At 38.4% G+C, this 27,194-nt stretch overlaps 2 protein-coding genes across 18 annotated transcripts in view; one reads left to right on the top strand and one right to left on the bottom strand.

Moving 5' to 3' along the window:
- Positions 1–16,057, top strand: part of LOC103472665 (sodium bicarbonate cotransporter 3-like) — a 48,688-nt gene extending 32,631 nt beyond the window's left edge. For 6 of the 12 annotated variants that reach the window (XM_008422442.3, XM_008422441.3, XM_081612871.1 and 3 more), the window contains 14 exons: positions 343–517; positions 2,191–2,324; positions 2,426–2,671; positions 3,061–3,169; positions 4,536–4,697; positions 5,336–5,449; positions 5,548–5,709; positions 6,636–6,887; positions 7,034–7,102; positions 7,263–7,436; positions 7,845–7,982; positions 8,322–8,443; positions 10,186–10,302; positions 13,287–16,057. In XM_008422442.3, coding sequence (XP_008420664.2) covers positions 343–517; positions 2,191–2,324; positions 2,426–2,671; positions 3,061–3,169; positions 4,536–4,697; positions 5,336–5,449; positions 5,548–5,709; positions 6,636–6,887; positions 7,034–7,102; positions 7,263–7,436; positions 7,845–7,982; positions 8,322–8,443; positions 10,186–10,302; positions 13,287–13,368 — 2,056 coding nt within the window. In that variant the 3' untranslated portion in view covers positions 13,369–16,057. Of the gene's footprint in view, positions 1–342; positions 518–2,190; positions 2,325–2,425; positions 2,672–3,060; positions 3,170–4,535; positions 4,698–5,335; positions 5,450–5,547; positions 5,710–6,635; positions 6,888–7,033; positions 7,103–7,262; positions 7,530–7,844; positions 7,983–8,321; positions 8,444–9,661; positions 9,710–10,185; positions 10,303–12,427; positions 12,579–13,286 lie in introns of those variants that run through there. The other 6 variants (XR_534907.3, XM_008422440.3, XM_008422443.3 and 3 more) reach the window with 6 other exon arrangements.
- Positions 16,058–18,187: 2,130 nt separating this feature from the next.
- On the bottom strand, positions 18,188–26,628 carry LOC103472666 (homocysteine-responsive endoplasmic reticulum-resident ubiquitin-like domain member 2 protein). 6 transcript variants are annotated; one of them, XM_008422452.3, is made up of 10 exons: positions 26,502–26,628; positions 25,839–26,125; positions 23,941–24,018; positions 22,588–22,701; positions 22,302–22,417; positions 21,848–21,955; positions 21,464–21,751; positions 20,437–20,485; positions 20,080–20,194; positions 18,188–19,235 (listed from the first exon to the last, which is right to left on the bottom strand). In XM_008422452.3, exons 2-10 carry the CDS (start codon positions 25,983–25,985, stop codon positions 19,072–19,074), a joined length of 1,179 nt encoding a protein of 392 aa, XP_008420674.1. In that variant the 5' UTR covers positions 25,986–26,125; positions 26,502–26,628; the 3' UTR covers positions 18,188–19,071. The 6 variants fall into 6 exon arrangements, with proteins under 6 accessions (XP_008420674.1, XP_008420676.1, XP_008420673.1 ...); XM_008422454.3 differs by having other exon boundaries at positions 25,839–26,011; positions 26,502–26,598; XM_008422451.3 differs by having other exon boundaries at positions 26,471–26,597.
- Between the last annotated feature and the right edge of the window lie 566 nt (positions 26,629–27,194).

The raw sequence follows: 27,194 nt of genomic DNA, 5'->3' as shown, positions 1-27,194 counted from the left end.
AGAGCAATGCTTTATTTCCCCCCATTATCTGGATTTTATCTCTTGTTTCAATTCTGGATTTTATCTCTTGTTTCAATTATTATCAAATAAAAAAAAGCTATTAATAAAAGGTACTTAGATTTACTCTGCAAGAGCAACAATTCACACAACTTTTCAAGAGATATGTTTCCTAATGTTTCTGAATGAAGTATAAACAAACTAAAAACATTAAAAACTCCTTAGGCTAACCATTGCATTTAAAACAAAACAAAAAACAACAACAACAAAAAAACTTTTGATTTAAGTTGATACACTGAAGTGCCACTGGGAAATTCTAAACATTCTTACTGTCTCCACTCCCAGGATTTTTGGAGGTCTGATCCTGGATGTGAAGCGCAAAGCGCCCTTCTACTGGAGTGACATCAAGGATTCGCTCAATCTTCAGTGTCTAGCCTCTATTCTTTTTCTCTACTGTGCCTGCATGTCCCCTGTCATCACTTTTGGAGGTCTGCTTGGAGAGGCGACGAAAGGCAGCATAGTGAGTCACACAATGAGTCCCTTAAAAGTCAGCTTTACAGGCTTTTCAAGAACCCAGGAAAAATGAAATCTCCCGGGTTTAAAATCAAAAATGTGTCTAGAGTTTGAACTTCAGTACAGTCTTTGCTTTGTGTCCATGCAAAATATATTTAATAAGTCCGCCATCACACTGGATTAAAACCAAACCACAACATTGAAAATCTAAAAGAGCATGGCAGTCTCTACAGGGTTTCAAGATGTCTTCTGGTCTTCATCAAAATGCATTACAACATATCTTGATCATGGGGGCAGCCTGGTCATCAGATAATTTAAAACCGAGGCTTTGAGTTTGCTACACATTCGCAGGTGCTGTAGAGTGGTGTTGGGGAGGGGTGTATAATTTGACATAATAATCTTTGTGGCACAGTTGCAAAGCACATTGCATCCAGTCGCTGCTATGGCGCAACAAGTAGCTAAATTGAACAACATCATCAAATGATCATCAATCTCTTCGCCAATAAAACCAGTTTTATGTTCAGATCCCTTAAACACAGAATTAGTGTGCGTTGGGTTTCCAGCAGAACCATGCTGGCAACTGCATAAAGTCGCACACACCTCCAAATTGTGCATAGGTTGATTGTTTGAAAGTTCTTTTTTTTTTTTTTTCAGGTCGCAAAATCCACCTTTCTTGCTGTTAATTAGAAGTCCTGTTATTGTACTTGAAGATGAGGAAGTGGAGCAGCAGCTAATGGGGTTTCTAATCTGATTTTACAATAGTTGCAACTCATAAAAAACCCACATGTAAACATTCAGGCTGTAGAACCTCGATGTGATCAGCTCACTGTTTTCAGTAGAAACTACTAATTTAGTATTTTTTGCATAACTTCAGACTGCACTTTCTGAGATATATATATATGTAAAGTTTGCACCAAACTGATGCCGTTGCACTGATACGTTGACCCAGACCGTTGCTACATCTGTGCAGAAATCTCTTTCACCTCCATGCTCTCATGTTGTCAAGTGACCAAGTGAGGAAAGTCTGCATGGTTGAAATTTGAAACTGATGGTAAAGGTGCAAAAACTGGAGAGAATTCTCCAGGCAGTGGGGAAGCCTCAAATTATGGTCCTTGTGTTGGCAGCATTGTGACATATTTGCCGAGGAAACAGCATAAAACAAAATTGATGAGTCACTTTCACATTCAAATTTGGTTTTCTAGATTTACTCCTATCTAGCCTCTTTTGAGCTATCCTGGACACCTTGGGTTGATCGCACAAAAAATATTTTATATTGTGGAATTATCTCAACGCAGAGTATGTCTCGGTTTACTTAGCTGGACTCTGTCCAGTGCAGAGTTGCTCCCTCCTCTCTTTTTCTTTCCCTCCCTTCCTTTTATTCAGATGCCCTTACTAGGCCAGCAACTGTTGGCACAGACAGTCTGTCAGCTGATGTGTGTAATGTGTCTGAGCAAACTCAGACACAGGGCAAGAGCAACACAAAGATACGACTTTCGACAAGTCAGCGGCGTGGAAACATTTCAGCTGTCTGCCGAGGCTCTCATGTTCAATTGAAGCTCTCTTTTTTTTCTTCTCTGGGTTTCCTTTTTTTTTCACCTACTTCCTATTTTCCCCCAGTTTTTTTTTTCCCCACAGTTTTTTTTTTCCCTGACTCTGTGTCCCTCTCCTCTGTTTTTGCAGAGTGCAATAGAATCCCTGTTTGGAGCATCACTGACGGGAGTGGCATACTCGCTGTTTGCGGGGCAGCCTCTCACAATTCTTGGAAGCACAGGGCCTGTTTTAGTGTTCGAAAAGATCCTCTTCAAGTTCTGCAAGTGAGTTCACATTACAGCAATGGGACTTCATAATTTGTCAATGTGTTTATTGTTTAATGCGTTTCGTCAACCTCCATGGTCTTGCTTCCTTCCTTTTCCAGGGATTACGGCCTGTCCTACTTGTCTCTGCGGACCAGCATCGGACTGTGGACGGCGTTCCTGTGCATTTTGCTGGTAGCCACGGACGCAAGCTCCCTGGTCTGCTACATCACCCGCTTCACAGAGGAGGCCTTCGCTGCCCTCATCTGCATAATCTTCATCTACGAGGCTCTGGAGAAGCTCTTTCACCTCGGAGAATATTACCCCGTCAACATGCACAACAATTTAGACAATCTGACTTTTTACTCGTGAGTATTAATATTATGTTCATTGTCTGAATATTTTTTCTGCTTGTAGACTTTCCAAAGAATGTGTTTTAAGTTTTTCTCCAACTTTGCAGTTCGGTTTCGGTTTATGCATTTAGTCGTCTCAAGACAAACCGGTAAAATTCCTATCCATTATTTATATTATAAAATCAATGCAATTTATACAGATGTTATCCAATCGTACAGACAGAAGCAGATTTACATACATGCAAGGTTATACCTCAGTGTAGTCAAACTCAGTTGATCATATGCCAGTTGTTTAATTGTAATCTATTTTTGAAGGCTAAGCAGACCATGCCAATCCCTTCTCGTTAATAACCACGTTCAGTGGAATCAGTTTACTATTTTACTGTTGGTTCTGTTGTTCTCAGGTGTCAGTGCTCTCCACCAGCCAATGCGTCCGATCAGCTCTTGCAGCACTGGAACCGAACAGGGTACAACAGCTCAGACTCTATCCCATGGAGCAACCTCAACGTTTCGGTGAGACTGCCTCATAGCGACCTCTGGTGGGAAAATCCGTATTTGCAGCCTCAGAGAGACCGTGATTCACATGAAGCAAGGATGGAGAACAGACATACTTTCTACTTTGATCTAGACTCTCGTTTGGATGTTCCCTTATCTGGGTAAAATATTTTAAAAGAGGTATAATGTGATAAAAGCCAATTATAACAATGAGCAGTTAATTAACACAGGATGTCACATTACTTGTCTATCATATTGTTTTATTCTAATGAAAATATTGTTCAGTTCACTAGCTTAACAGATGCTGTAAATATGTAGCTACCATCCAATAAAATAGTAGAAATCAATCTCAATACTGAGCCATATATGTTACTAAAGTGATTTAGCTTTTTTTTTTTTCAGGTAAATGTCACAATAAGTAGTAAGATTTTAGACCTGAAGAAACGCTACAAAGACAAATATTTCTGGAACTTAAAGCAGAAGAAACTCTGGACATTTTTCTGTTTTAATGGATTTTTTTTTTTTTTAAATTACACTGAATTTAGAGCAGTTAGCAATTTAACCACTCTAAGCTTTGTGGCAGTTTCTGTTGTGAACTATACTGCACATCAGTCAACACACAGAGACAGACTGGGAATAGCATCACCACATGTCTGTTTTACTTACCAATGCATTACATTTCAAATGGTTGTGTACTGAACTTTGATGGGGAAAAAAAGTTCAAAAAAATTGTGAGCATTAACAGGTGAAGCAAATAACAGAATAAATCTTCATCGTTGCGCCTATCAGCGGGTGGGTTGTGTTGGTACCAAAGAGAACATTTTGTTTTCATGGTTGATGTGTTAGAAGCAAAAAAAAATTGGACAAGTCCAAAGATTTATTGAGTTTGACAGGGGGCAAGTTGTAACGGCCACACTAGTAGGTCAGAGCATCTGTAGTGGCAGGACTCTGGGGGATTTGCACAGATGGGGTTCAGGAAATGGATTCAAAACATAGTGAGCTGCATGCAGTTTCCCCCGAGTATACTGAAGAAACACAATGAGAAGTGCTGCAAGCCAAACAGCTGAGGCTCCAAATGAAAATCGACGGACACCCAAAGCTAGCTAACATGCACCAAATCGTTTCCAGTGTCCAAAATTATGTTTCCTGTTATTTATTTATTTTGCTCATGTGGACCTCCCTTTCCCCCCCACGAAGAACTCTGGCACCCCCTATGGGAGGTGTTCGCCACACTTTGAAAAGCCCCGACTAAAAATATATCTAACCTACCTGAACAACATTTTTAAGCTGCACAGTGTTCCTAAAACTGCTGGCAACAGTAGTCAAAACAAAACAAATATAACTCCCACGTTACAACAGTAATTATATTCTCCTTTTCCTCTAGATGTGTAAATTGCTTGACGGGGAGTTTGTGGGTCCTGCCTGTGGTCACCATGGTCCTTACATCCCAGACGTTCTTTTCTGGTCCATTATCCTCTTTTTTACCACCTTCTTTTTATCATCGTTCCTCAAGCAGTTTAAGACGGAGAGATACTTCCCCACAAAGGTGAGATGTGTGTTTTTGGGCACTGTAGAAAACATGTGATAAATACGTCATGTACAGTCATATTCAGTATATTAGAATATGTGCTCAGATGAGACCAGTTCGTCTGTAGGTATTATACATACTTTTCATCTGAAAATTTATTTATATTTTTTCTCATCTTTAATGCTGTGTTTTAATTTGCTGTAAGCATAAAATCATCATCATTTAGCTGAAACAAAGGCTTAAAAACATCAGGAACTAAATCACTTAGTAGATTGAGATACTGTATTGTGTACTATTAAAAAGAAAACACGGATACAAAGAAAAATGTATGTTTCTCCTGTAGTGTGGGAGGTTGTACCTATAAAGTTTTCACGGTTCTGTAAATGTTTACATTTCGTCAGTTATTATCATGCCTCAGCAGCTACATGTGCAGAAGGAACAGAGCATCCTCCCACACACAGCATCTAGCCTATTATCACTAGGTGTGGGCAGATGTTGGCATTGTGTGATTTTCGCTGTTGACAGAAGTATAATTATTACTTCTGCGTGTCTGCAGAAAGAGTGTGCTTGAAATGAAGTAGGTTTAAATTGTGTTTTATAATTAAATTACCCCTTCTGGATGTGTGTGTGTGTGTGTGTGCGTCCTTACCTCGCAGGTGCGTTCCACCATCAGTGATTTCGCCGTGTTTTTAACCATAATGATTATGGTGCTTGTGGATTATCTGATGGGGATTCCGAGTCCTAAACTGCACGTCCCGGATCGCTTTGAGGTTAACATTATATTATCATTTTTACTCCATTTTGTTTAAGACTATGTTTAAGCTTCATGCCTTGTGAGCTAAGTGAAACCATCATTTCCCCCCTGTAGCCAACATCAAAGCACAGAGGCTGGCTGATGGATCCATTAGGAGAAAACCCCTGGTGGACGCTGCTGGTGGCAGCGGTTCCTGCTTTACTCTGCACAATCCTCATCTTTATGGACCAGCAGATCACTGCAGTCATCATCAACCGCAAGGAGCACAAGCTGAAGGTTAGACCTGACTTAGAAAAAGAATGACTCCTTTTTATATATATATATATATATATATATTTTTTTTTTTTTTTTTTTTTTTAATTATTTTTTTATTTTTTATTTTTTCAATGTTGGTTAAACTCCAACACAATTACCATATTTTCCAGACTATTTATTGCTCCAGAGTGTAAGTTGCATCAGTCGACAAACGAAGAGGAAAAACATACAAGTCACCCTGAACTATAAGTTGCATTAATTTAGAAAGCGGCCATGTTAATGCTGTAACCCGGCGACTGTTAACCTTGGGGCTTGGATGTTTGCTGGTGCACCGATGTCCGAGCACCGCATAGCGAGGCAGACAATGCAGCGTAAAAATGACATGAAGCATGACACGAGGAAGGCCCGAAAGCAAAGTAATTTATATTCATCTCCTTGGCAACTGTTAGGACGTGCAGACATAACTGCACTGTTCACAAACCTCTCCCGCCAACATGTTTTTTTATGCACCCAGCTGTGGACTCCTTTCTTCAGCTCAGGCTATCTTTCTTTCATCCTGCAATTAGCTGTCTTTGTGGGAGCAGACGGTAATGTTTTGTCCTTGGTTCATGTCCAACAGTATGAATTGACATTTGACGCATCAGTCAAGAAATGCTTCACGAAGAGGAAAAAAAAAAAACGTAAATAAGTCGCACCTGGCTGTAAGTAGCAGGACGAGCCTAACTGTGAAAACATGTGCAAAACGTATAATCCAGAAAATATGGTATATGTCTGTGCAGCAAGAATCCAATGTATTGCAAACGTGAATGCTCTTGAATCTAAAATAAGCAAACAACACATGGCTCAGAGACTTACACACGCTGTAACGTACTGTAAAATGTGTATGTCAGACTCGCTGTCATCTACAGTTTGTCATATAATTCAACACTTTCCTTTTTCTCCTACAGAAAGGATGTGGTTATCACCTGGATCTCCTCATAGTAGCAATAATGCTGGGGGTGTGCTCCATCATGGGCTTGCCGTGGTTCGTGGCTGCGACCGTCTTGTCCATCTCCCATGTGAACAGCCTGAAGGTGGAGTCTGGCTGCTCGGCGCCGGGAGAACAGCCCAAGTTTCTGGGCATTCGTGAGCAGAGGGTCACTGGCTTCATGATTTTCACCATGATGGGCTGCTCTGTTTTCATGACCTCGGTGCTGAAGGTGAGATCGGCGGAATAATGTTTTATTTCACTGTACAGGGAATTAGTCGGATGTAAGTCGTATTACGAATGTTTTTAAAGTTTTCTGCATTTTATGACTACATATAAGTTCATTAATTCATACATGTGATGTGTGGCTTTTTACAGTTTATTCCCATGCCTGTTCTGTATGGAGTTTTTCTCTACATGGGTGTCTCTTCCCTCAAAGGCATTCAGGTAAGATTCTGCTCCTCCAGTGTTTTATTAAAGATCTGTCTGCTTTTTTTTTTTTTTTTTTTTTTTACATGTAATAGCAGTTGCATTTTTGTATGTCCGTGTTTCTCTTGTCTTAATCACAGCATTTATCAGTGGCTTTGTGTTTTTTTTTTCTCCTTAGTTCTTTGACAGAATCAGATTGTTTGGCATGCCTGCAAAGCACCAGCCCGATCTGATCTACCTGCGCTACGTGCCGCTGTGGAAGGTTCATGTGTTCACACTAGTGCAGCTCACCTGTCTGGTGTTGCTGTGGGTCATAAAAGCCTCTGCAGCAGCTGTCGTGTTTCCCATGATGGTAATTATTTGATCACGTTTGGAGTCGTTATTTTAAAAAGTTAGACCTGAACTAAAATGACACACCGACGGCTTGCTGTGACTGTGTGGCTGGGTAGGTTATATTTAATTTATTTAGCTTTTTTTTTTGTTATGTTTTTTAGCATGAAAGGCCCACTGAATAAACATAAACGTTACGCCATTAATTTTATTGTGATCTACTGACATTGGATCAAACAAATGTTCACACTGCTGTCAAAAAGCCAGGATTTTGTATTGTTAAAAAGATGAAACCGTAGTTACTTTGAATTTGTAACATGGCAAATCAATCGCTATTAATTAAGATTTTTGTCAAACAATTATTTTCGATATTTAGAGTATACTTCCTAGACTACATTTAGTTTATTTCTTGCGTATTTCTCGTCTGCAGGTTTTGGCTCTTGTGTTTATTCGAAAGCTTCTGGACCTTTTGTTTACTAAGAGAGAGTTGAGTTGGCTGGATGACCTGATGCCAGAAAGCAAGAAGAAAACAGAGGATGACAAGAAAAAGAAAGCACAAGAAAAGCTGGTGAATTAATTTATATGGCTGTTTTCTGTGGGAATCGATTACTCTAGGTTGTATAAATATATAAAGACAGATTTTGCAAAATGATCAGTCTAGGCATTTCATGTTGCTATGAAGTACTTAACTACTCAGCAACAAATCCAACCATTTAGATTATGCAACTTTATTCTCAGATTATTATTTTTATCCAAATAAACCTAGTAATGGCCATGGAATCAGGGTCATACCTAGACTTTTAAATCAAAAGAAAGTTTAATGAACCTCAAAGCAGGAAATTGTTGTCACTCTAAGAAATAAAACAGCAAATCCTGGCAATAATCGTTTTGAAATGAATGGTTTTAGCACTGTTTGCTTAAGGAGGAAGAATCTCAACTGGAGGAGGAAGAAGAAGAAGAGCGGAAAATGAAGGTTCACTTTGAAGGCTCAAACCGGCTGAACATCCCAGTGAACTCGATCTCAGGAAGGTGAGCCTTGCCGTCCCTAAATAGTCTTGCTCGTAATTCAATGCTTCACGTTATAACGTTAACTTTATTGTGATCTACTTACAGTGGATAAAATAAATGTTCACACTGCTGTCAAAAAAAGCCTGGATTTTGTAATGTTAAAAATGCAGTAAATTGTTCAAAATGTTTTTTCACCTGTTATGTGGCATAGTTCCTGTACAATTACAAAATGTAGCACATTGTGGAGAAAATGATTGAAAACACAAAACATGAACGTCATGGAGGCTGCTATGAACTTCTGACAGTAACTTCCTGTCCCGCTTCTGACAAAATCCTTTTGACTCAAGAAATATAAAGAGGCTCAGAAAAAAATCTGCACTTAGAGGACAAATCTGTTATGATTTGATAAAACTAAACTTCAACTTTTGAGCCACCGTTCCTAAATTTGTATTTGGCGCAAGTATGCGTTTAGGAACATATCTGCAGTAAAGGCATATGGTGTTGGCAGCAAAGTCTAAGTGCAATTTTATTCTGTTGTTTTGTCAGTGTGGCTGGAATTATCCACAATTTCAAATATCAGTCAGTTTTGACCTAATGTCTTCAGACTAAACTTACCTAATAATAAAAATAAACAGGATTTGGGATCGTTGATCAGAATGTAGAACTAAATCAAAATCAAATTTTAAAATGCTTAATTGATCCCAACGGGAAATTAAATGTTGTTGTGACTCAAATCATTCAAGATTCTTCAGAGTTGTTGTTGTCCACCTAAACATCTGTGAAATCACCTGAAGAAGTCTGTGGACAAGAGACGTTACCACAATCTGAGGGATTTGGGTACATTTTGCTAGGTGCTTTTACAGTTGAGTTTTTTTTAACACATTTGTTTGGTTTGAATTATTTAAACGTACAGGACATTTGTCACATAAACTACGGAAAACGTTTTGACCTAACTTACAGTGTCGTTTTTTTTTTTGTTGTTGTTGTTTTTTGCCATCATAAAGCGTGGTATTTACACATTTAATCATACTACAGCGATTCATCACAGTCACAACTGGTGTGATTTATTTATGTGATATTATGAAGGCTGAATACAATTTAAAATGGATTAAAATACTTGATGATCCCCACAGAATGTTGTCTTCCCAGAATAATTGATTTCCAGTAGCATCATGTTGCCTTGTACGACTTCAGTTGGTCATTTGTAGAGCTGTGTGTTATTATGTCCATCTCAAACAGATCATACAGAATAGGAGTAGTGACCGAAAGCCTCCAATGGAAGAACAGGTAGCAGGGCTGAGTGTCTGATGCAAAACATCTGAGCCACATGGCTGCATATTAACTTTGGTTATCTATACTGGCATGGCACAAATGTCACTATATTGCTATTAATCTAAAAATAATAATAATAATAATAAGATTTTTTTTTTTTTTTTTGAAGGTTAAATACTTTCTGTTGAAATGTTTTGTTTTGTTTTCAGAAGATTTAACTTTTACTTACTGTAGGAATCTAAAAACCAGTAGCTGTTGAACAAATAGCTCTTGCTTAAAATGCAAACATTTCTTTCTGTGCGTTAATCTGGAATGTTCTGGTCGTGATCCGTCTTCCTGTGCCGCAGTTTGTTTCCTAAACCCCATAATTTCCGTGCATGCTTGTGTCTGCGTGTTTGAAGAACTGTTCTGCTCTCATGCTTTCCCACTGACTCAAATGTCCACATGCCTGTCTTTCTCTTTGTGTTCTATGTTTGCATTTTGGCACGTAGTTCTGATTCTGACACCTTGGTTGTAAATATCTCTGATGAAATGGTCCAAACCGCAGTGTGGAAAGCAGTGAACTCGAGTGCAGAGTTCTGTGTCCAACCTGTGAGGCGTTCAGGAAGGTAGCTATGCCATCTCCTGCAGTTTTCCCAGAGCCTCCCGTCAGCGCGATGAGATTAGTTTGTTTTGGAGACTACTTTACCGACGCATGTTTATGACTCTGTCGGATCATGATGTCGACATGGAGACGAACAAACCTAATCCGATTCTCAAAACTGTACAGACCCCTGCTAACATGTCAGGGTTTGTTATACAAAAAAATTTTTTTTTTAACATTTTCCACCTTTGTTGTAACGTTTATTCCTCACAGTTCTGCCAAAGCAGAAAACAAATCTCTATGTAAAAAAATTAAAATGATCCACATTGCTAAATTACTTTTAGAAGTAAGACATCTTTTGATTTAAAATTAGTTTTTAGTCCTGTTAAGTACACGCCTCACATCAGTTATAGTGAATGTGATAAGCCTGAAATGTAGTTCATTTGCATAGATAACTATACATCTATGCAAAAAACTATTCTCCAACGGTATGGTAGTCATAAGTTGAACACAACATTTTTACATTTTGTGACAATGCTGTTATTGTTCAATATTGTGATTTCCTCCTTTTGTTTTCTGAGACTCCACCTGATAGACTGAATATTTTACAATAGTATGCAAAATATGTCCTGACGACATTTTAAATATGAATACTGCATTCCAAGCAATTCCTTATAACAGTTATATATCCAATAGTTATATTTTTTCTCCAGGTCTACACAACAGTGAGGTTACAAAAACAAGAAGAGACTGACATCAACACAGAAGCAGCTATATAAACTGGTTTTGTTCTATAGGTGACATTAATACCGGGTTTTCTGTCTTACTAAGGAGTGATGCCGTCGCACATCTACATGTGGCTAAAATGTGCTATAGGCAGACATTTCCAATGTGGATTTGATTTAAAATAATCCCGGAAGAACACCGTTTCCACAGCAAAATAGTTCCAGTATCATGACCTGAATTACCTGTCTTCAGGTGGAGCTTGAGGGTTTGCCGATGTGAATGAAATTACAATCCTAAGCAACTCAGCTGTTTGCTAGAAAGGTGACAGAGATATTCAGCATCACTTTGCCTGAATCTAAAGCTAAATCCAACAGTAAGGACTCACCCAAAGAGGGTTGTGAACAAGAGACATCTAATAGATTTCTGGTAGACAGTTTTGCAAGGTATTATGGGTAAATATTAATGTAAAATTGGGTTATTGTTGCTTTTGCGTTTAGTTTCTTTTCCTTCTAACAGATTTTATTTTTTATTCTTATAAATCTACACAAAAGTCGAGCATTTTTCCAACTATTCATCATAGTTTGATATTTTTACTCACAAATACCTGGAATTTAACATGGGTGTGTAGAGTCTTGAAAGTTTAACTGCACAATTGACTTTGAATTTTTTCAGAACTACAGCTAAACAGAGTCATAAACATTGTCACCATAAACGAAGAATCAAAGCACTGAACATATGGAAAATACTGAAAAGGTTTAGACTCCCAGAAGAGTTGGGAGACGTTATGCTTTGTGATCATGTCTTTAAAAATTATAAGAAAAAATATTTTTTTAGTTGTTGTACATGTATGTCAACAAATAAATTAAGTGTCTATGTCAAACCGTTTTCTATTTCAAAACAGGAAAGGCTTAGTTGTTACAGTCTCGGGTTTCTTAAGTTGACCGATCTAAATGTGTAATGTGTCGTCTCCTGTTGTGGCCACAAGTTTTAACCTTGACAGAAATGTCTTCACTTCAGTTTCTTCGTATTCTGCTTTAAAATTGCTTCTATTATTGTGCATCATTTCACACCTAACTTCTCCAATGACACCAAATTTCAAGGTAACTTCTCTAGCACAGGCGAACCTGTCAATTAGCTCAGTTAAGATCATTTCATCAACTTCTGCAGCAAACTCTGATTGCTCTACAAAAGGACAGATGGGCTGGAAGTTATTGTATTCTTGTGAAAAGTGTGTAGGCAGATGCAAGAAACGGCTGCTAATGATATTTTACTCAAAGAAAAGGTTTTCTGAATCGCTGAAAAACTCAAGGTGAGATGTTTGACAGTAAAGAAAACTGTACGGGCTTTAAGAGTGCCCAGCAAGGGTCAGCATTATGTCCTGTTGAGGAGTATGTTATCTTAAAACGCTGTTACTTCCTGTCCAGAGCTTGTTCAACATTGGTAGCAGGTGGATTTGAGAGCGTATGCAGAGACAGTACAGTGAAGAATTTTGGATAAAAGCCTTGTTGCAAGAAGGACAGACAGCACATGAGACCTAAAATCTGCAGGAAGTTCTAACTACTTGCAAGGCTACTGGTGAGGAATCTTCCTTTTGAATATTTGCAAATTTGGAAAATCATTTTGTCTCTAACAGAGAGAGGGAGAGAGAGAGAAATGTAAGCATCTTTTAAGAGTAACTCCAGTGAGAGCCTGTAGTGCTTAAGATCAGTGCCTAAGCACTAAAGAGGTATAAATGGGACCCATCTGGTGGGGGTTTGGCAGAGAAGTCGATCTGCTGCTTGTTTCAGCGGATTATAGATGCAAACACAAAGAAAAGTCAACATTACAAATGTTGACTCTTCACAGAAATTTGGTGGATTTTTTTGGGAACTAATGAAACTACTCATTAGTGAATCCTCAGTGTGTAATAGAATGTTTTTGAAACCATCAAGCACATTTCTGTCACTAAGAAAACTTTTAATTTTGACTGTAAGTAAGTGGTTTCCAGTCTGTTGTTATAGTAGGACTTGAAACTTAGGTCAAGTATAAATCTGCACCGTTTTAGCACTTGTATGGATTTAAATTCGGCCATTCATATGCAGTAAAACACCTCAGACCTTCTGGGACTTTGTTTAGCCAGAACTCTGGAACTGGAAGCTGCTGTCTTACATGGTACTATGGTACTACTATCCTTGAAGTAGTATTACTGGTAATTGAGACACGTAGCTACCCAGTAACTGCCTTTAACAACACAAATCTATATGCAAGTGCTCATCCTGTTCTTCTTTCTTCGCCTCTGAACAGCCAAGAGAAGGTGGCCTGTGTTAGAGTTGATGTCAGCCCAGATTCACCAGGAGAGGGCTCCACCGCAGAAACCTTCCTGTGATACAGGAAGGCTCGCCTTCGTCTCCGGAGCCCTCAACACTTTCCTGCTCAGACGGTGCCTCGTCATCAGGGCAAAGAGCAAAACTGAACTGGAGCGGCACAACCCGACTGCAGGGAAACAGACAAGCTCCCGCAAAATGCCGAGAGTCCTACATGTTCATCAAATGTGCCACGATGCACATCCTATCAAATATCTAGAAGAAATATCAAGAAATTATGACGTTCATCCTTCTTTTAGGGATTCTCTAACGCTTACCAGTTCTTCTCGACTATTTGAACCGCAGATGCCAAAGGAAGGCCCTTTTTTTTTTTTTTTTTTTTAGTCAAGATCTGACAATTTTATTTCATTCGTTGTTTGGTGTAAACTTAGCTTTTTACCCAGTGACAGAACTGTACACGTTTTGTTTTACCTCTTTTTTTTTTTTTTTATGGAACAACAGCTCCAACATTTATTTAACAAACAGAGATGCACCATGAACCAGAATCAGGTCATTTTTAGCTCAATCAACTCTAAATAGCAACCGGTGAGTCAGACGCTGTAAATTCAAACCTTTTAATAGTTAGTGAACGCATCATATGTAAACACTATGACACTATGAAAAGAACAACATGAAGCTTAAAACACTTTTCATAAGGAAACTATTCCATCTACAGAGATATGTTAGCTGATCATTTTGGGCTGCCATGAGAGAACAAGACTTTCATCAGATAACAGGAAGGTGGAATGTATTGGAGCCACGTTAAGCTGTTTTTTTCCTGTCGGTTATTTTGAGTGTCAGTGGGGTGTTTAAAAATGAAGTCAGAGGAAGCACACAGATTCAATAAGATTTTGAAATATTGTATTTTACCACATGCCTAGATATTTCTGTGGCTTATTCTGGCTACGAGAAAGAGCAAGACTTTCAGCATATAGCAGGAAAGTTGAGTAAAGTACAGCAAAGGTGGTCTGTTTTACCCTTTTTGGTTTTACAGCATCTGTCTGTCATGAAATACGATTGTATCTGGAAGTAACGTAGAAAATACGCAAGAGACTGCTGTTTTAGTGACGCTAGCCATGCTAGCTGTTTGCTAATAATCTAACAACAGTTTAAAATATCAACTCCGTAGTCTTGTTTTACAGGGGCTCCTCTCTCATCGCAGTTATTGTATCTTCTTATATCAGTTCTGTGAACAAAAGTGGAATCTGCGCAAATCGGCTTCAGCAGGTCAGAGATCGGAAACCGACCGCAAAACTCTGACCGGGTGCACCTCTTAACAAAAGCCATGAAGGTGCTGTCTTTTCAATTCATCCTAAAGATAATTAGACTTCTATTGCACCAGGACTTCACACTGTAAGACCTTTTTTGATTTACTCAGAAACCATCTCTCCTGTGTCCGTGGGGACACGCAGTGTTTGATATTGCTGCTCTGAAGTTGGTCACTTGTTTTCACTGTTCAGCTCACAGATCGTAGTGGATGTTGGTACTCTATTCGTTTGTGTGCTGTACTCTTCCTCTGTGTTATTGTAGAAAAGAGGCCATATGAAGTCTGTACTGTACAGGAAGCACTTTGACTGTAAACTTTACGACTTAAAGCGGATTACGTTAACTTTCTTTCATATAATTTTTTAGAGGTGTACAACTACAATTTGAGATTGGTAAAAGATTTTAGTTTCTTTTTTTGTCACAAGGCAGTGATAACTACTTGGTCTCTGTTTTTCTGTCATCGCTGGCATCATAAATATTTTAATAAGTAATCAAATCTGTCAAGGTGCAAAATAAAGAACAGAGTATTTGTGGACCGCAGTTATAGTTGCACTTGTTTTTATACTGTCTGTATTATTGTGAATATCAACCGTGTGTTGTATGAAATGTCTAGCGTTTAAAATGGTTTTATGCAAAATATTTTTACTGTACATGTAAAAGCGGTTATTGTAGGAACTTGATTTTATTTCTTTTTTTTTTTTTCTTTTTTTTTTTTTTGGCAAAGTGCAGTCCTGTTTTAGCAATAAATATTCTCCACCAATCAACGTTTGGAGTCCCGGACTCCTCAAATATTCTGCCCAAGGATATTTTTCCTGCAACATTGTGTGCGTCTGTTCCCACGGGCTCCGTGTGTAGCGACTCTGCAAACGACCGTCTATGGTGCCTTGTTGATGCCCTCAATGCGCAAAGCGTTGTGTACTGGTTCATGTGATGGCGCACAGATTCCAGAAAGGGCCCCGTCGCATCCACCACGCCGCCGCGTCCGTCGTGTTCTTCCACGTCAACATGGACTTCTGTCTGTTTTCCATCTAAAATGTAACTAAACGACGTGTTTCTGTGTCACAGCTCTAGTGCGTGCTCACCACCGGAATAGAAATGAAAAATATTAAACTGAAGTTTATTTACATAATCGGTGAATGTTAATTATCGTGGTGTCAGTGTCAAATATAAATGTGTATATTGGATTATTTTGCAGAAAATTAGACCTGTCGAGTACTTTCAGAATTATATAGATTGTGTAAATTACGAAAGACCCTATTTTCACAGGATCACTAATCAGAATGTATGAATCTGAATGAAAAGTCTCCTACGGGAAGTGATGTCTAGCCACCTAAATCACTTAGTCAAAATGTATTTCTACTGATGTACAGATCATCAGTTATTATGTTTGCTGACTTCTTCTGTCATGGTTGATTGTTGCAAAGCAATAAAATGAACTCTTGGGGATTTCTTTCTGTCGTTCTTCAATCCTGCATGCTAGCTGCTGTCAAACCCCTATATGAGGTGGGTGGGTTGTAGTTGGGGGGAGTTTTTGAATGATTTTTGTGGCGGTTGTGAAATCTGAAATCACATAAGCAGAGTACTCAGAAATCATTGATTATTTTTTTACAATGTCCCTTTTTAATCCATTCAATTCTCCTTGATTTTGGTTCCAATCTATATGAACAAAGTATGTTCTATAACCAGATGTGAGATCATTGATCTAACAGCTGCAGCTTTGTCCAAACCATCACAAAATCTACAGGAAGAATGATTGAAAAAGTAAAGCATCAAGAAGCCTAAACAGCCCAAAGTCTTTAATTGAACCCAAGTGTTCCCGCCTCAGCACACCGAAGGAACGTTTTAAAGTTGGGCAAAGGGCATTACCGTTAAGGGTGGTTATCTTATTAATCTTTATTCCCAATAAGAATCCATGTGTATTATTATTTCTTAGTAGACTGGATATCAGAGATCAAGTTTCATTTCAAGGATTTGTCTTTTTAACAAATGGTTTTCCAGCCTGAGCTCTGGCGGACATTTTTATAAACAGGAGTTATTCCAGAACAAATGCGATAGGGGGCAGCAGAGACCCACGTTACACATAATGAAACACCGCCTTACTGCGCATGGCTTAAAGTCCTTTCATACTGTAAAGGTCCGATCCTTTTATTTGAGATAAAAGCATCCTAAAGAATCAAGCCCAAACTTTAGTGTGGCTTTGTGTGTTTTTGTTTTGACCCAGTCAGTCAGCATTTGGTCAGGTGTTAAAGGTACAGCGGGTGGGAATTACTTGGTCCAAGAAATTTGAATAATTTTTCCATCTGACTCGATAGTAAAACGTGATTAACGTCTGTTATCCTCCAGTAACATGTTTAATAATGAGCGTCAGCACATGCCGTACCTGTAAACGCTGGAGGACATTAAGTCAGACCTTCTCTGCTTTTTCAGCTGAAAACTTGAAATTCTGAGACATGTGAAGGACACAGTTTGACGTGTTACAAAACAGAAATACATACAAGAGAAATAAATATCTAAAATTCTCAGCAGCTTCAGAATAAAAGTTGAACACGTCGGTGTAATCATTGGTTGATACATGTGTGCATTTGCTTGAAAGGAAAATATGATTCATGCAGGTGACAATAGAATGTCATACAGGGCAATTCATCTTATCTGTTCTTAAATAGAAAGATTTTTAGACTCATTTGAATGTAATGATTTACAAATAAACTGAATTCAATTAATGCAATTCCAAAAACTTTAAACACACTGAAATTGTGCGTTTTCAAAAGCAAATTTTTGGCTATTTTAATGACTATGCTTAGTTAATGACAATTACTAAAGTCCAGTGTCTAAGAGTATTTGAATAGTAAATAAAACCCTTTTTAATACGCAGTCACGTTGAAGCCAGAGGGTATAAACTACTAAGCAGTACAGGTAAAGCAGCTGAGCTCAGAGGTCTGTGTTCACCAATATTAATGGAAAGCTGAGTGAGAGGAAAAAGTGAAAAAAGTTGCACGAGTAGTCGTGGTAACAGCACTCAGTAGAGAAAGGCAAAGCAAAGCCCAAGGCATGGTGAACTGCAGCAATGTCACTGTGCATTAAAATCCAGCACATGCACTTTGACTAGGACAGGCTGAAAGGGTTCACATTTGGACTAAGGAGACAATGGACTGGGCTCAGTGGTTTAACGTCCCCTTTTCAGATAATTAACTTTACGTTTCATTTGGAGGGCAGCATAGTGGGGCAGCTGTTTGAATGTTTTCCACGAGCTTCTCACCAAGTTCTCCCACAAGCCAAATGCATCCAACTTGTCCACATTAAAGAAAGAATAAAGATAATGCAGTGCTGGATTTCTATTTTTTTTCTTACTCTAAATTGCTCTTAGGAATAAATGGGTTGTGCACATGATTGTTTGTGCTGCCCATGGTGTTCTCCGCCTGTTGTCCAGCGACTACCGGGGCTAGACACCAGCAGCGTTAAAAGTTATTTTTGATTATATTTTATTTTTCTGAGAAACTGAATTTAGGGTTTTCATTAGCTATGGAAAACAACATTTGATGACTTTATGCTCAGAACAAAAAAAAACCAGCCAGTCAGTGTGTTGGCATGTTGCCTATTTAGTGACAACTGGGAGAAAATGAAGCATACCCATTAAATCACAAGACAACATTACACCAGGTGCTGTTTTAGTAAACAGGAATATAATTCTTAGTTGACAAGTTAGTAATAACATCAGCAGTTATTAAAAAAAAATAATTCTGCGTTTGGCAGTGAATAATTTAAATGTAGGAACATTTCCATACAAAATAAATGTCCTGTCATTGAAAAAAAAAAAAAAAGATATTTTGCTATCCATTAACGATATAACTTTATTGTTTTTCTTTTTTTGTTTTAAAGTCAACTTTGTAAAGAAATAAACCAGAAGCCAGCAATCCCACATCTCTGCACGTTACAGATTTTCTCCCGACACGTTTCTTAAACTTTCCGACCAAACTCGCTTCTCTCTGTCAGTATACAACAGATACTACATTACCCATAATCCGTCACAGAAATTAAACTTCTGTATACTTAAGTGACCATTTTCAACTGCCTTCTTTCACTACGACCACCATTTCCACAATTAAGCAGCTTTAAAAAAAAAAACAAAAAAAAAAACAAACAAAAAAAAACTACTTAAACAAAATATTGCTGCTTCTGATCGGGATGTGTGGTGCTGTGAACACATATATTTGCCTGGACATATCTGAACACAGCAGGTGAACCGCATCCGCTTAATTTGACGCTTACAACTTTTTTTGGCCTCTCTTAGGACAAAAACATTGAGAACTTTTTCTCTTTTTTTTCTTCTTTTTTTTTTTTTTTACTGGGTTTGTCATTTAAGCTCAGACAGCAGACAACCGGGGAACCTACAACACTGCACCGTGAGGAAATTGGTTTCCCTCAACAAGGAAGACCCTCCGTTTCTGCTGCATGTGGTTCAGTTAGCAACGTTCTGCGGCCCTTCGGGGATCAGCGACATGAAGAACGTGACGATGAAGGACCACGTGGAGGACAAGAAGCCGGCGTTGGGGGCGCTGTGAGGATCCTCCGCTCCTTCCTCTCCGCTCTCCCCGTCGTCGTCTGAGGCGTCGTCGTTCACTCCGTCCTGCACAGATAGATCACAGTCGGACGAGCGGAGCCCAGTGAGACGCGACTCATGCCAGGGGTTTGCACTTCAGGCTGACCCGTGTGAAACATGAGCCTGGACTTGAAAGCCTAGCGAGGTATTTTTCATGCCGTCTGCAGCAATAACTGTCAAAGCCCGACTAAAGTGGAAGAAAAGGATCGCCACACTTTCCGTTTCACCGCAGATTAAACGATTAATCTGATTAATCATTTCATTATTCAAATAATCGTCAACTAATTTAGTAATTGGTCACTAAATGAAGGATACAGACTCAAAAAAAAAGGCCGTTAGATGGAAAAAGCAACATATAAAGAGCAGCAATTAAGCCTGAAATGTACAATAAATGCGCTTTATTGTACATTTTTGTTCAAAAAATACGTATTTATTGCACATTTTGTAATTAAGATAAGATTTTGTCAGTGAATATGTTTGACCCAAACACATTTACTCCTGAAGTGGCAGAGTTTTAGCTCCTGGCGAGTCAAATATCCTGTAGTTAAGTGAAAAATCTGCAGAATGTGCCAATTTTTTTTATCGGATTAATTGTCATAATAATTGATTGCATAATCGACTACTCAGATAATAGTTAATAAATTCCCTTCACTCTGATACCCCTAAATAAAAGTTATAGCAGTAAAATGTATTTGAATACAAAGCCACGGATCACAGGGAACGTTTGTGGCGGCAATGTGACACATGCTACTTCTCGGTTGGGTTGGTTGTGGAAGAAAACAAGACCTTCAATGAACAAAACTGAAACTCTCAAACTGTTGCAACTTCTAAACTCCAAAGTTTCAGGTGACGGATGAGGAGGGCCCTTTACCACTTCTTGTAGGTCCTGGTTTTGCAGTTCTGCCTCCATTTCTTCCTGATTGGGCCGGTCTCCAGGGAGCTGCAGCTCGTTTTCCAGGTTGAAGGGAAACCAGCCGGCCTGGTGGCTGCAGGCAGAAAACATCAAAATCACGTCTGCTCTGATCCCAAATGTCAGCGGCTGATGCTTCATTTATAACAAAGCAAGAATTTGTATATGACAGTATAACTTCTTACCAAGTCAAAACAGGGTAAAATATAAGGCAGCTTGAATTCATGGCTGCTACAAGACAATAATATTCTGAAAGCCAGCAGCAGCCAGCAGTCTGTTTAACTCTGACTTCGCTAATGAGAACACAGAACTCCGTACTGACAGGGTTCCAACGCAGTCTGCAATTTGATTCAAGTATTTTTCAGGTCTGGATGGAAAAAGAAAACACGAAAAAAAAAAAAAATGTATTTCCAGACTTTACTCCCCACTTGCTTATCTAAATGAGTCCTTCCAACGTTACTTGATTTGTCTTGTCGTTTCTTCCTGCCTCATTCTCCCTCAGTCATTGCGTCTTTCCTTCCTTCCTCTCTTCCCTGTGATTGCTTCCATCTCTTTGCCTTTTCCTGTCTTACCTTCCATTCCTTCATCCCTGCCTTCATTTCTCGTCCCTCATTTTCCCAATATTTATTTTTCCATCCTTGTATCCTACCTCCATTCCATCTGTCCTTTCTTCTCTTTCTTTGAGTGCTTTATTCTTCCCTTCCTTCTATACTTCCTTTTTCAATTCTTTTGTATGTCTCTTTCCTAGCCTTCTTCTCATCCTTAAGCTTACATTTAGATCACTGGTATCTTTGAATGTATTGATAGATGCCATTACGTTGTATGTTTTATGGTTATTGTGTTGTAACTTTTTTTTTAATGTTCTGTAGTCTTGGCCAGGTTTCTCTTATAAAGAAATATTTTGATCTCCATGGGACACACCTGCTTAAATAAAGATTATTACTATTATTATTATTAAGTACAGCCTTAATTTTCATTGTCTTCATTCCTCTCTTGTGTCATTTCTTCCTCCAAGTTTCTAGTTTCTGCTGCGCCGTGTTTCACTGTATACATATCTACCAAACATTCACAGTGAATTTTTCTCTTAACAGACAGCAAAAGACAGACATCATCTAGAAGTTTTATATGAAAAATGCAGAGGAGTTCTGTAATGGAAAAAAACCCTGAATCCACATTCACTGCTTTTAATAAACTCACGACGGAAATATTTTAAAGGAAGCTTTAATTTCAGCATCATCAAGTGGAGAGACGATCTCTCGCTGTGGGAATCGGAAGCAACTGAGACGATACTTTAAGGAAATAATGCGCCTGCTGGAGCATGCAGACAAAACAATGCTTCACTCACAGGTAGAGCACCAGCATGGCCATCATCACCATGACAAAACGGCTGAAGGAGGAGTAGAAGTAGACTATACTGAGCAAGATGGCAGCGCGAGAAAATGTGTAGACCCAGTCCAGCCAATCCCTGTTGAGCTCCTCCTCGTTCAGGATCTCCCCACCCTGAGCGTTCATCTGGACCTCCGGGTTTCCGTGGCGACCCGCCTGCGGTCGTTGGCTGAGAGGGTCGGACTGGCTGGACTGAGCGGAGGGCTGGTCGGGTCGGAGGAGCTGAGAGGAAGATGCCAGTAACTGGCTACAGGAGAGGAGAGATGAGGAAGAGTGTGAAGGATTTGTGCTAACGGAAAGGCTCGGATGGAAATAAAACGACGATAACAAAGCGGGGCCTTACTAGTGCATGTAGTACTGTCTTGCATACAGCTGCTGCCACCACATCAAAGTCATGGGGGCGTAGTAGGAGGGCGTGTTTATGGGGGCTGATGCCATTTGATGAGTCCAGCTGGAAAGAAAACAGAAAACAAGACTTTCGGCAAAAACACGACATTTTCGTTTCATAACAGACTGATTGTTCAAACTAGAGAAAAAGATAAATAAAACGGCGATGCTTGAGAGAGATCAGAACTTGGTTTTAGTTAAACAGCAAACTAGGTTATATATTATTATAGATGCTGCCATCAATTATGCTGGCAAATCGCAGCAGCCTAAATGAAATCAGGAGTTTTAGAGATAAAAACTAACTTTATTTGACACTTTAAGATGTCAAGTCTTCATCTGCAGTGCTAAATCAACCTCCTCTCTCTCTCGCTCTGCAGCACTGTAAAAGTTAAACTAGTCAAAAAGCTTACCTATGCATAAATTGTGAATACATATGGTGGTAGGGGAAGGCTCCAGCCTGCTGTCTCAGCCAATCGCTGCCCTCTCCTGCAGCCACCTGACCGGCACTGTTAGAACTCTGAGAGGCCTGCGACCAGGAAATTGGCTGAATATTAGCAATAAGCACGAAATAAAAGCACATGGCAGTTTGTAGCCCTCTGGGAAATGTGGATTACAGCAGAGAGGCGCATGATGAAAGGAAGTGAGACAATGATGAAATTATTTGAAAGATGTGAGAGAGGGACGCGGATGACCCACCGTGGGACCGGCGGCGCTCTCCTGAGGCTTGTTACCGCGGCTGCGGGGCGGCTTCGGGGAGCTGGGAGGGGTTCTGGAGGCACACACCAGATGGAGCATATGGTACTCGTCCTGCTGCGGAGGCGAGTGCAGCTCATTACCTCACACAGCCAAAGTCTTGCATGTTCTCTACATGTACTTTTACCCACACGGACCGCTTCAAAGCGCTTCGAAGGCAAACTTTTTAACATACGGTCTGACAACTTAGAAAAGACAAAAAGATTCATGTTAATACGATACATGTGAAATTGTCAAATGCTGAACTTACAGCACCAGTTTCCATTTTAATACGCGTTCTCAAGTACATCTAAAAAGAACTTAATTGTAATACTGGATAAGAAAGGAGTAAAAGTTAGGATTTCCAATATTATCTTGCTTGGCAAATGGCACAATAAAATGTTCTTTTTACATCTGAAGTTGTCTAAAAGGCCTTTAAACAAACCAAGAAAGCCCAGATAATAACAGGCATTACTATTAATTACCCACAGAAATGACAGAAACCATCAGTTACCAGTGAAGATAACCTTTCATTTTCTTTTAGTTCAAAAAAAGACCAAACTGTAAACTGTTATAAAAAGCTTTTTAACATTTTACTACAAAAACAACTTAGATGAATATTCAAATTTTTATTATTGAATAGTTTTCCATTAGGAAACATCTCAAACGTAGCTAAATTTGACAGGAATTGCAGCACATGTTTGCAGAGCAAACACAAAGCAGAAAGAAAAACATCGTAAAATGAACATGGTTCTGCTGTTACTGACGGGCCGGCCACTTAAACAGCAGCAGGTTTTTCAGGAAAGTGTCTCTCCCCTCAAGTTCCAAGAAAGGCATGTGAGTTTATGCTGGGTTAAATATTCCTCTGGCTCTCTAGGGGTTTACTCCTGTAGCTTCAGAGTTCATTTGATTAATTAGTGAGACGTCACAGAACCCAAAAAACATTAGTTTATGCTACATATTTAGTCTTTTTCTCTGTTTATTTTGTATGTTTGGTAATGTAAACATGTTTATTGCAGAAGAGTAATTGGTGAAAATAATCAATTTAGGAATATAAAAAAAAAGAAAACTTTAAAACTAATGGATTTCAATGTCATGCGCCCATCCAGCTTTTAAAATCTTAGTAGCACTTCAAACTAAAATTTCTAAAAAAAACAAAAACAAAAAAAAATTACACTTTTATAAAGCATGAAGGAGTAGTACAGAGGTTTCCAATCATGTTATGCTTTAAAAAAAAAAAAAAAAAAAAAGGTAATAGAAGCTCAAATGTTGTTTTAAAACGACCTAAAATCACTACTAGCACCTACAGCAACTTACTTTCCGAAGGACGTCTTTTAAGGTGAGGTGATCCAGAAGCAGTTTCCCAGAATAAACCAGCCTCTGGTCTTTGGAGCTCTAAAAACACAGAATAATGATAACGAGGTCAATGGAGAGACTTGGCTTAATTAATAACGTGTATTTTCGGAAAACAATGTAGGGCACGGCGTTTTACTCGTGTTTAAAAGCAAAACACCAAAAGCAAATGAAACCTACGTTTACGACAGAGAAATGTGAATTATTGCAACATCAAAAGGCCAAGCAACTGGTGCCGGGAATGAGAATGAGATCGTAGTAACCTTAATACGGGTAAGTGGCTCTAAATGGAATTAGCAGATTGTACAACAAGGTCAGAGCGTGTCCTAATTAAGCCTAAGTCCATTCTACCGCCATTCAGGAATTCAATCCGTCTTTAAAAGCTTACTGTGTGTGTATGCGTGCGTGTGTGTGTGTGTGTGTGTGTGTGTGTGTATACACACATAAAAAGATATATACCATAAAGAAATATATAAATAAAAGAGATAATGCGAGAAAAAGGGCTCAAACCAAAGTACAGTCCTCTGTGAGGCTGCTGCAGCAGCTAGCGGTTTGTCCCCGTGTGTTTAAATGAGACTGCAGCAGAACGAGTTCTCTGCACAGAGCAAAGAGAATAAAATCAGATTAGCTCTGCAATAACGCTGGAATCTAAATACTGGAGGGCTCTGACGTCAAATTCCTTCAGCGATTCTTTTAACGTCGGAAACCCAATTTCCCCGACTCCAGAGATTAGATCAGAGGTGTGCAATGCTCCGTGATATTTTTAACAGTGATAAGAATCACGACGGGATCTCAGCAGAATCTGCGCAGTAAAATCAGGCTATGAGAGTTTTGTGAGAGAAAAATAAGAAAAACACTAAACTTGCCAAACTTTTTAAGCAGGTGAAACTGAATCTCTGACATTCTGCTAAGCCTCTTAAGCTGCCAAGAAACGTGTCATCAGATGTCTAACAATTACACAAGCAGATATTTTACTATCAGAGAGTCTGAGGCTGAAGTTTTTGCTGCAATCATGGAATTTGTAGTATCACACCTGGTTGTATGTCCTCCAAAAAAACAAACAAACAACAACAAAAAACAACAACCTTATAACTGTTACAACAGTTATAACTTATATAACTTATAACTGTTTCAGGATGACTGTCTATAATGTTAAGTAAAACATCCTAAAATATCTTTACATTTTATTTTATTGCATTCACTGCTATACTGAAAACTTTACGACTCAATAGAAGTAGGCTTTTTTTAAACTATTATTCCCAAGATTTTAAGTTTACGCATACTAAAACTCGCATGCTTTTCCAGTGAAAAGCCCAGTATTCAACAAAAAAAGTGGTCAATAATATTAAAATAAATTTCTGAATTAAATCAATAATGAAAATCAAACCAAGCTTTTTATTTCAGAGCTGAATGTTCTCCATATCGATTCAATTTTTGAAATGAAAATCTTTATTATTTTTTTTTTTACCAATGTCATGTTTTGTGATGGACCGTTATAGTTTTTATGTCTTTATATGACTTTGATGGTCAGATTTATTGTTTGAGTTGTAATTTTCAGGGTTTCTCTTGCCTTTTTGAAGCAGAGCTGACATTTAAATTGTGTGTTATGTATGCAAAATTACAAAGATTTATAGTTTAACCCTTAGCTTAATTAGGTACCACGACTAGTCTATTAACTGACAATTAAATAAAGAATAAAATATTACCAGATTTTATAGCAATATCTTAAATAAAACATATCATACGAAAAGCTGGTGATTAAACAACAGAATGGGAATCAAGATCAGGAAAAATTAAACGTAATATTGTTGTTTAAGAATGATCTTTGGTATGTTGTTATATTAATAAGAAAAACAACTTACTGGTTTGCTGGGGTACACATCAGACAGGTGGGCTTTGAGCTTTTCCACGGTCCAGTTCTGGTAGCAGTTGATTGTCTGGTCATCGTACTTCTGGTTGGGAGCCTTGATAACGAGGATGACAGGACTGTCCACAACACCTTGATCCATGACTCAAAAACATTTGTCTTCAATGTCTTCAATCCAAAGAAAAATATCTGAGACACGCCTTTCTGCTTCCAGTCCAAATTATTGTAGAAAGTTTCTTACAACGACGGAGAGCAAATTGATATTGTTCACACAAACAACAGCTGGGAAAGGGGGGGGGAAACAAACTAAAGTTAGAGAGAAACTATTTTTAAAATCGATGATGAGGACAACCAAAACTACACGGGTGGCAACAATTCACTGACAACTCAATCTTCATAACAAGCTCATAAATACGAATAGAGAAGAAATTCGTGGTGTGTTTAGCGTGATATAATATTAGACAAAAACAACGGTTAAGTTCTGTCAGAGATATTTAACAGATAGCTAAGCTAACATTAGCTTCAATCGTTTTTCTTACAACCACCTCAATAATGAAAAGACAATAAGCAGTCCCTTCTCTGGTAAACTACACCCGCTCAAAAGACCCAGCTGTGTGTCTAAGTCACCTCTAAAGGAAGTCAAAGCTGGTTTGCAGACCTTGTTTATCTCCAGTGACCGAAATGTTTCATCGTTAAAGCCCAGCCTAGCGTCTATTCTCCTTCTTCGTGAGTAGCGTGCGCAGTTGATAAACAACACGTTAGCGCGCTACCGCCACTTACTGGTTAGAAAACGAAAGTTTGAGTAAAAATAAAAATAAAATAAAATAAAATAAAATAAAATAAAATAAAATAAAATAAAATAAAATAAAATAAAATAAAATAAAATAAAATAAAATAAAATAAAATACTTATCTTTGCAAGTAATCACCAGTACTACCAGTACAGTGAAAAAATGTGGGACTCAGATACCCAATGTTGGACAGTTGAATAAAGTGCATAGAAACAAATGATAGAGAAATAGTAAATACATTTATTCTGAATTACTTGAAATACAACAGGATTTTACCCTAAAAAGCTGACATGAAACAATTTACATTTTAATAATATTACACTAAAGAGAAAACATAGAAAGAAAAAACAAATTTACAGGTTCATGGCAGATTTCCTCCATTATTATTATTATTATTATTATTATTATTATTATTATTATTATTATTATTATTATTATTATTATTATTATTATTATTATTATTATTATTACCAGTGTTGGTTCCTGTTTGCTGTATCATTTTTTTGTTAATCACTGTCATCTACTGGAGAAAATTGTTTACTACAACCCAGCAGTTTTCTT

The sequence above is a fragment of the Poecilia reticulata genome, chromosome 11 (genome assembly GCF_904066995.2).
Source record: "Poecilia reticulata chromosome 11, P_reticulata-male-v2, whole genome shotgun sequence".
Classification (NCBI taxonomy): domain Eukaryota; kingdom Metazoa; phylum Chordata; class Actinopteri; order Cyprinodontiformes; family Poeciliidae; genus Poecilia; species Poecilia reticulata.
The sequence above is the reverse complement of the archived record's forward strand: the minus strand, read 5'-3'. Positions and strand labels throughout refer to the sequence as shown.